The sequence below is a fragment of the Myotis davidii genome, unplaced genomic scaffold (assembly GCF_000327345.1).
Source record: "Myotis davidii unplaced genomic scaffold, ASM32734v1 scaffold174, whole genome shotgun sequence".
Taxonomy (NCBI): Eukaryota; Metazoa; Chordata; class Mammalia; order Chiroptera; family Vespertilionidae; genus Myotis; species Myotis davidii.
Genome location: NW_006289087.1, coordinates 1,377,606 through 1,387,581, shown reverse-complemented (window position 1 = coordinate 1,387,581; position 9,976 = coordinate 1,377,606). Strand labels below are relative to the sequence as shown.

The 9,976-nt window shown below is 49.7% G+C and overlaps 1 protein-coding gene across 1 annotated transcript; it reads right to left on the bottom strand.

Moving 5' to 3' along the window:
• Positions 1-889: 889 nt before the first annotated feature.
• SDE2 (SDE2 telomere maintenance homolog (S. pombe)) lies at positions 890-9,230 on the bottom strand. Its single transcript, XM_006761252.2, has 7 exons — positions 9,063-9,230; positions 7,347-7,464; positions 6,018-6,129; positions 5,109-5,278; positions 3,427-3,541; positions 1,892-2,396; positions 890-1,343 (listed from the first exon to the last, which is right to left on the bottom strand). Exons 1-7 carry the CDS (start codon positions 9,180-9,182, stop codon positions 1,122-1,124), a joined length of 1,362 nt encoding a protein of 453 aa, XP_006761315.1. The 5' UTR covers positions 9,183-9,230; the 3' UTR covers positions 890-1,121.
• Positions 9,231-9,976: the final 746 nt, after the last annotated feature.

The window sequence follows — 9,976 nt, the reverse complement described above, 5'->3', positions numbered from 1 at the left end:
CCTTCATCTGGGGGGCACTTTTTTAAAAATGTATTTTTGTATTGATTTCAGAGGACGGGAGAGACAGAAACATCAACAGTGAGACAGAATCGTAGACCGGCTGCCTCCTGCACCCCCCGCCCCCCCCATTGCAGATCGGGCCCGCAACCCGGGCATGTGCCCTTGATCAGATTCGAACCCGGGTCCCCTCAGTCCCCAGGCCGACGCTCTAACCGCTGACCCAGACCGGGGAGGGCTGGGAGTTCAGACATAGTTCCAATGAACAGAAACCAAGAAAAACGAAGAGCAATGTCTTCATACGGTTGTTACTATCATCATGAAACAAGGCAAGTGTCCGAAGTATTACTAAAAGATCACAATGAGGAAAAATACAGTTCTTCTTGCAACTTGAGCCTTTTCCACACATCTACGGTCAAATGCAGTTTGTACCACCCTCGGAAAGATCAGGCCAAATGTGGAGCATACGTATTTCACTCATGCTTACAAACTGCCACCTGCCCCCACTGAATCTAGCTGGCCAATTCTAACAAAATTTGGGATCACAGAAAATGTTTTTCCTTTCGCTAAGACTTTAAGTCCTGTGATCTCTTTGAATAGCCACGTGACTTCTTAAAGAACTATTACCATCCAGCTTTGCCCAAAACCTTTCATTGATTTGCTATTGTCTATGTGATAACCATACTTAAACAGAGGACCCTGCTAATACTGTGAAAGAATTATGGTATGGCTTCCTCCCTTTCAGGAAATCACTTAAAAACTCAGATGAAAAAAACAAACAAAAAAAAACCTCAGGTGAAAAGAAAGTTACCACGGCGACCTCTAGAGACACCTACAATCTGACAACTTGGGTCAAATGGATAAATTCCTTGGAAATATAACTTACCAGAAATCGGAATAGTCATGTTTATTAAATTAAATTTGTTATTAAAAACCCTCCCACAGAGTCAGGCTCAGAGGGTTTCACCCATTAATTCTATAAATGCCATAATGGGAAAGCGGGCGATGAGAACTGGCTCATTGAAAAAGCCAGCTTTAGCGTCAACAGGAATAACGGCCAAGAGTCAGCGTTGTGCGGGTTGTAAGTGCTCGACCGGAAGGACACAGGACATCAGCTCGGGGAGTCACTTCTTCTTCCCTTTCAGGGGCCTGGCGAACAGCGCAGGGTCGATCTGCTCCGGGGCCAGGCCCCTGACGGAGAAGAGCCGGGCGGCCCGCTCCTGGAGGGTGCCCCCGCACTTCAGCCCCCGGGCCATCAGTTCGCACTTGAGCTTCTCCAGACCCAGCGACTCCATTTCTGCTGCGGAGCTGAAGGCCAGTAAATCCACAGATTCCTGACCCACAGCCTGAGGGGAGAATAACACAACGGAGAAAACACTTAAAACAGGCTCCTTTCATCAAATCTAAAATACCATCTACCTTAACATGGCTTCTGACTGAATGTATTACTAAGAAAGAATAAATAACAATTATGCTATAATTTGGGATATACATCCAAGTTCAGATTAAAATGTGAAAACCATAGAATTAATGAAAGGACACCACCTAGTGGCAAAAAAACCACAACAAATTCTGGAGCTAAAAAAAAAGTCTAAGGATTTTTAGGGGGACAGGGCCAGCGTCACCACCATCAACCTGTCCTTCACGTGTGATTATGGAACGAGCCTACCCACCAAGCAGCTGATGGGAAAAGCACCTTCATTTCACTGACTCACTGAAAGGATTGTAAGGGTTCAGAAAGTGTATCCATTTTTAGAAAAAAAAAATAAAAAAATGAATACACAAAAAAACAGAAAGAACCCTGACTGGTGTGGCTCAGTGGTTGGGCACTGTCCTTTGGACAGTCCGTGGAGACGGAATGGACTTGGCTTTAGACACGACCCCAATTACTTACTGTGCTTCCTGCCTGGCTGTCCCCCGGTTTAGTGCTGCGAATGCTCCCCCCGTCTTCTCCAGGTGCTGCCCTGGCCGCTCGCTCCCCATCAGTGACTTCTTCCGTCTCTTTCTCCTGATTCAGTCTGGGCCCGGCTGCTGCTGCTTCTCCGGGTCCTCGGCTCTCGGCCTCCTTTTCCTCCGGGGCTGTCTCTGTTTCTGCTGCCACCTTCCTTTCCACAGGCTCCTGGGCAGATGTGTCCCCCAGCGGGGCACACAGGTCATCTGAAATACCATTCCCAGGGCCAGCCCCAGGGCTCGGAAGTCCTTCTGGTGAGCTACAGTCTGTACTCCGTGCTCCTGCCCTCTGAGGACTCCTGGGAGCCCCGCCTGCCCTCTCCACTCCAGCACTGTCACTGCTCGGCACAGGCGAGCTCATTCCCGAGGTGCCAGGGGCTTCGTCACTGTCGTCATCGGAGCTGTCAGAGCCGGACCCCTCCACTGTCTCCAGTCCTTCCATGCCCAGCCTGTCGGAAACCACAGAAAGGTTCACCGCCACGTACAGCGGCCACTTGAAAGGGGCTGCGGTTTGTGCAGGGATCAGACTCTGGCTGAATAAAAATATCTAACCTGAGATGGACAGTATTAAAACATTGCACAGTGATCGGAGTTGGCCAGGGGTGGGGGGTAGGGGAAGGGAATTAACTGCAAAGGGGCACATGGGGAATTTTTAGGGTGACGGGAAGATTCTGTGTCTTGTTTTCGGTGGTGGTTACGTGGCTGTATTTTTTAAAATTATGAGAACTGTTCCATGAAAAAAGGTTAATTTTACTGAATGTAAATTATACCTCAATAAACCCGATTAGAAGAAACACACAATGCCTGTTCTCCCAAAAGCACTTCACTCCCATTTCAGAAAGAACACGTAACATTCTCTGCTGGACTCAGAGTAACATGGTCTTTGGTTAATGATTATCTTTCTGTCCCTAAGGGCAGGCCTACAAGGAAGCCAGATCCATTTAGACTTATCTAGAACATGGCCCAAGGGAACTGAGCTGGAAACCGAAGGACCAGCTGGGGAGGGCAGGCGAGCTGGCAGAACAAAGGATAAGAAAAGTCCTGTTGTGCTCTTGACCCATGAGTGCAAGGGTGGTGAAGAGAGGTCTGGCAAAGGGACCCCAGGCCTCGATTATGACCTTGAAAAACCCCAGAAACAAAACAGAGCCACCTGCCAAGCAGAGCGCTGGCATTTCCACTGGGGATGCTTGAGAGTTAACCCTTTCCACACCAAACAGTAATTCGTCTAAAGCAATGTGTGTGATCTCTCATGGACGGAAACATTGTCCTTGAGGTTCTATGAATGGCGCTCACAGCACAAACCATCACGGGGGTGCACAACGTGAGAATCACTGAACGCTGGAGGTTGAAGCACACGGGAAAATGTCGGAGTTGCCGTCGGACATCACTTAGAAATGTGTTTATCCCAGACAGACACGGAGGCCATGGCCCAGGGCAGTCCTCAAAGCTCCATTTGGAATGAAAACGAAACACACTTACCAAAAGCATTTCCTTTTCGGGGCACTGGATCCTCCGTCTGCTTCTGGTTTGTGAGGCCGCTTCCGAGTCTCCCCCACTTCTGCTGACACCACCTTGCTGGAGGAAGCCTGCATACCTGGCCAGAAATGTTAACCCTTTGAGTGCCAACCAATAGCCTAGGAACTATGCTAAAGTTGCCAAGGCATTTTTGCTGATTTTACAGCAGTTTAGGAAAAAAATGATGAATCGCAAGTAAATGAAGTTACATATTCAAAAACCTAAGGAAACCTTTACTACATTGACATATTTAGAAATAGCATCATCACTAATCAAAGCAGACTCAGAACTGGACTCCATTTCGAAGCTTTGATAGCGCCCCCGGCACTTTTGGCGAAAGACAGGAGGAGCGCGAGCACGGTCCCTGGCACCCTAGGGGTTAACAGCTCGGTGTCTACTATCCGGACTAAGTCTAATGAAAGACTCCAAGTAAGCCAGATTGCAAAAAGAGCTGCCATCCAGAGCTCTAGATTTAAATTCCGTGAGATGTCATATTCAAGATGGTGAAAACGAGATTAACCTCAAATTTACACGGACGTGAAGCAGGAAGCGTTCTGGACCTGGAGCCAGCATTTTAAAGCACCAACGACCAACCTGTCCACTCTGAGGCCGACAGGGTCAGGTCTCGCCCTCCCCACGCCTAATCATTTGCACGCATGTGTCTTTCCCTTGTTGTGTCAGAACCTTTTGGACAGGAAAGATTCCTTCTTATTTAATTGCACCCACAATTGCCCTAGCATAATACTCTGGATTCTAATAAAAGTTCATGGCACTCATTCTCACTAAAAACCATTAAAAAAAAAACTGACCTAAAACTGGAAGCAAATCTGTTCAGCTCTCAGCACCTCCTAAAGACCTAACTTATCCCAATGAATCACAAAGACTGTTCTTAACTGGGGCCCACGGAGTCAGGCATTAAGGATATCAAAAGTTATGTGGGCTTGAGGTCTTTTTTTTTTTCTCTGTAAGATACACTGTGATCAATATTGAGGGGAGAGGTCGCACAGCTTTCATCAGACCTCAGAGGTCCGGCCCTAGCCGATTTGGCTAAGTGGGTATAGCATTGGCCCATGGACTGAAGGGTCCCGGGTTCAATTGCGGTCAAGGGCACGTAACTTGGTTGCTGGCTCTATCCCGGCCCTAGTTGGGGCCCCGAGCAGGAGGCAACCAATTGATGTTTCTATTTCACCCCCTCCCTTCCACTCTCTAAAAATCAATGGAGCCCTAGCCAGTTTGGCTCAGTGGATACAGCGTTGGCCCTCGGACTGAAGGGTCCTGAATTCGATTCTGGTCAAGGGCATGTACCTTGGTTGCAAGCTTGATCCCCAGTTGGGGTTGTGCAGGAGGCAGCTGATCAATGTTTCTCTCTTGTGGATGTTTCTAACTCTCTATCCCTTTCCCTTCCTCTCTGTAAAAACCAATAAAAACATTTTTTTAAAAAATCAATGGGGAAAAAAAAGAAAAATGAGAAAAGAAAAGAAAAAATCAATGGAAAAACATCCTTGGATGCGGATTAACAACAACAGAGAGCTTCTCAAAGGTCTGTGACCCAAAAACACTGAAGAACCTCTGTGTGTGCAGCGGGACAGTCAGGAACAGCTGGCCTCAGGGCGCCTGCTGCCCACACCAAGGAACCTCACCCTCACCTTTGAGGACGGAATCCTCCAGGCGCTCGGCCATCTCGTGGCACTGCTGCTGGTAGTCGGGGTTGGTGAAGCAGTGCCGGGGCTCCGCCAGCTTCCGCTGCAGCCGTTCCAGGCGCCTCTGCTCCTTCTCGGCTTCTCGCTCAGCCTGCTGCTTCACCCACTCAGCCATCCTGCGGGGGGAGAGAATGAGATGTCACTGAATAGCTGCCTTATATGCTTTTCCTCCCCCCAACAAAGTAACACACTCTCGCTCCTACCGTACTGTTCCCTCAGGAAGGTGTGCCACACTTACTACCAGCACACTGCCATGGCCTTAACCGAGACCTACAGATAACTATTAAATTATGGAAAAGGTGCCCTAGCCGGTTTGGCTCACTGGATAGAGCGTCAGCCTGCGGACTGAAGAGTCCCAGGTTCGATTGCGGTCAAGGGCATGTACCTCGGTTGCGGGCACATCCCCAGTGGGGGGTGAGCAGGAGGCAGCTGATCGATGTTTCTAACTCTCTATCCCTCTCCCTTCCTCTCTGTAAAAAAATCAATAAAACATATTTTAAAAAAACTTATGGAAAAGGTAACATCTGATAACAATAAATCAGAACACAAGTTTATATTTCTGATTTGCACGGCGCATGTATCATCACCACTGATAGAAAAGTATGTTTCTCTCTTTAAAAATACAAAAACAGCCTGACTGGTGTGGCTCAGTGGTTGAGCATCGACCCATGAACCAGGAGGTCACAGTTCAATTCCGGTCAGGGCACGTGCCCAGGTTGCCGGCTCGTCCCCCAGTAGGCAGCCGATCAATGGTTCCCTCTGATCATTGATGTTTCTATCTTTTTCTCCCTCTCACTTCCTCTCTGAGATCAATACAAATGTATTTTAGAAAAACAAACACAAACGGCCTCTTACGCTTTTTCATGATTGACATCTCGTAGTCTCCTCCCACTGAGGTCCCGGCAAGCTTCTCGATTGGTTGTCTTCTCAATCTGCGCACCGAGGGCTCGGAGCATAGACCCGAAGCCTGAGCAGAGATATGTGGGGAGAGCGGGTTACAAAGCATTCAGGATGGGAAGTGCTGACCTCGTGGACACAGTGATGCAGCACAAGATCAAAGGTGACCTCTGCTTTCTTTTTCTCTTTTAATAAAGGGAATGGACACCGAGATTCGAACGCAGGGCACAAAGGTAAAAGTGAATTTGTTTCAACCTCATCCCTTCCCTGCTTCCTTTTCTATTTCTGAAATACTGCACCTGCACCACTGAGGTATTGTAAAGGCCTGTACCCAGTGCCAAAAAAACACAAGATTCCCAGACGAGGAACTTTAAAAAGCATAGGGTGAGATTTTATAGTGAGTGTAAAAGGAAAGGCAATTTGAAGGTGTCGCTGGCTGATAGCACACACTTCATCCTACTGCAAAGAAGAATCATCCAAACAGCAGGATGATGATAATGAGATGTCCGCTCTCTGAAAATCACGGTAGATTTTGAGAAAGCTTAGGGATTGCATCTTAGTGCATCAGCAGAAAGACTAAGAACTGTGTATATTTAGCTTTTGCTCATCTAGTTCCTTCTCTTTTCTTAGATGTGTTAATACCACCGGGACCTTAATCTCCCCCAACACATAAGCAGTTGTATTTCATAAAGTGACTTAAGACCTCCCTTGGAAATACAGTAATGAGACCAAATCGTCATAAAAGCGGATCTGGATGTTTTACACGCTTTCTTCAACAGATTGGGTAGAAGAAGGGCCATCTCTCTCCACCCATATTCCCGAGAGCTTCAGCGCCTCGGCTGCCTAGGAGCTACCCAGCCGGAGAAGGTGGGAACTCTATCACACAGCATCTCCCTCAAAGAGAACAACAGAGCCCTGGCCGGTTTGGCTCAGTGGATGGAGCATCGGTCTGTGGACTGAGGGGTCCCGGGTTCGGTTCCGGTCGAGGGCATGTAACTTGGTTGCGGGCACATCCCCAGTCTGGGGTGTGCAGGAAGCAGCTGATCGATGTTTCTCTCTCATCAATGTTTCTGGCTCTCTATCCCTCTCCCTTCCTCTCTGTAAAACATCAATAAAATATATATTTTAAAAAAAAGAACAACAGAGAAGACATTCGAAACCAGGGAAGTAAAGGACTTCATAAGGCAAAACGTAAGGCTGGCACAGCATAGGGACCAAGGAGTCGCTTCATTTAAGGCATCCGCAGAGGTGACACAGCTCGGCAAGCAGGCGACACTCATGTCCTACCTCCTTTCCCACCACGAAGTCTGGGCTCCAAACTATACACAGCTCCATGCTGCACCGTGTCACCGGCGTCAGCCAGCACGCCGTTGCGTTTCACGAAGAAGCATTCCACAGGGACACCCTGGAGACAAACGGGGCTGTTAAAAATGCTGTTCACGAGACAATACAAGTTCTTTGCAGGAAGGGTCCTAGCTTGTTGTCTTTTTACCACTCCAGTGACAAGCGGGCAGTGTGTTTAATTAATACTGGTTTAATTGAAAACGAAAAATAACTAAATAAAACCAGTAAAAGAAAAAAATCATTTCATATGATGTAGTTCTTCTGCGTACAATTTTTTCCTGATACCTAATCATGATATAAAGAAGAAGTTTTTGTCTTTGGGGTGAAAATAAAATCACGAGAGGCCCCCCAAGTGTAAAAGTGAAAATGTGCATCCCGAAAAGTGTAGGTAAAAGGACAAGAAGAGGAGAAGGAGGGAGACATATAAGCTTTAGCGGTTTTAGGGCCAACGGGCAGCCAGCGCTTGTCTGTCCTGCTGGCATCCCCCTGAATTACAGCCAATCACAGCAGAAGCCCACGCGCCCCCAAAGCCACTTTGTGTGTTCTCAGAGCAAGTGATGAAAGGAAATTCTAAAAACTTAAGTCTTTCTGAGCCAGTGTTTGATGCTGTCAACTTAACACAATAGAGAAGTGTTCTCCCTCTCCCCTCTCCCCTCGTCTCTGAAATCATTTTTTTTTTTTTAAATGACGGGCCCTAAGAAGCCAAGAATCCATATCCTCAACAGACACATGTGTTTGGCTGTCCCAACCTGTGAGTGACCAGGTGAATCCATTCCCCTCCCCGACCATCCTTTGGCCTGGGTCCGGATAGGAAATACTTCCCCACTAGGTTGTTCATTGGAATGTTTGATCTGTGGACACAATGTGACTATATCCAACAATCACAGAATGAATGTAGCAAAATGAGCCTCAAAAGTCATCCGGTCCATGCCCTAACCGGTTTGGCTCAGTGGATAGAGTGTCGGCCTGTGGACTGAAAGGTCCCAGGTTCGATTCCGGTCAAGGGCATGTACCTGGGTTGTGGGCACATCCCCAGTAGGGGGTGTGCAGGAGGCAGCTGATCCATGTTTCTCTCTCATCGATGTTTCTAACTCTCTATCCTTCTGCCTCCTCTCTGTAAAAATTCAATAAAGTATATATATTTTTAAAAAGTCATCCGGTCCAAATGCCCCATTTAGGAATGAAAATACGGAATCCCAAAGTGTTTCCCGTTAGTCCGGACTGAGGGCTGACTAGGCGTCGTGAGCGGAGTTTTCCCCTTTTCTGTGGTGTGACAACAGCACCACCACCACCACAAAAAGCAAAGGGAGGCCTCAGCATCAGCTTGAAGCACCTTAAAACTGAGGAACCCTCAGCCTTAAAAAACCGAAAGCCCCAAAGAACCAACATCCCACCAGCGGTTCTCAACCTGTGGGTCGCGAACAATGAAAATACAACCTATCAGATATTGACAGTACGATTCATAACAGTGGCAACATTACAGTGATGAAGTAGCAACGAAAATAATGTTATGGTTGGGAGTCACCACAACATGAGGAACTTATTAAAGGGTCGCGGCATTAGGAAGGTTGAGAACCACTGCTCCGACAGACCCTCTCGCCTCCCACCCGCTCCCCTGCCCGGCTCCTTCCCCCTCCTTCCGGGAACCGCGAACCTCACCTGGTCTTGGCAATGGCGGTGGATAAGGTCTTGGACCGAGCACGCGGCCGAGACATCCCGCACCGCCCTGCACCCAACGCCGGGGCCGCGAATCCACACCAGCGCCGCCGCCTCCGCCATTTCACCCAGTCCCGGAAGCAAAGACTCCCCGGGCCTTGCGACACAACTGGCCCGGGCGCCTCTTGATGACGTCCCCTAGCCGGCCGGCGCCCCGCCCCTCACGTCTTCCGCTCGCTCCGCCCCTCCCCTGGGGCAGGTCACGTGATCCCGGCCGCCGAGCCCAGCTGGCAGCGGGAGGGAAACAGGAAGAGCCTGGCGAAGGCCGATAGCGCGCGGAGCGCCCGGGCGAGGCGTTGCTAGGGGCGGTTGCTAGGGCGGGGCTCCAGGGACCCGGTATAAAAGGCTGGCGCCGGGTTAGGTTTCCAGGCGCTGGCTGTCAGCGATAAGGCGGTAACGGAGCCCCGCCCCGAGCGCGGGCCTTGGCCCTGGTCCTCACATCTGTGCGGTTATTTTTGGGTCGCGGGGAATCGTGGCCTGGGAAGGCATTGCTCCTGGGGCGGGAGGGGAGAGGCTGCGGTCCCGGAAACGGTTTTGGGGGGGCTGCTTCCTCGGCCCCGGGGAGCTCCCCCTACCCGAGGGCGGGGGAAGGAAACGACCTCCGGAGGTCTCTAAACAACGGCCCCCGCGTGGTTTGCCCTCCGGGCTGACCACGCCTCCTCTTCCTTGGCAGAAGCTGCCAGCCCCTCGCTGTCGGCCCGCCACGCTCCGTTTATTCTTATTTCCGCCTGTTCGCGCTCTGCGTTATCGCCGCTTCGGCTCTGTTTCCAAAATATTTCACAGCGAGGCCCCCCGCCCCCCCGCAGGTGCCAGGCAGTGGCGGGAGAGGCGCTTCCGGCAGCGATGCTCGCAAAACC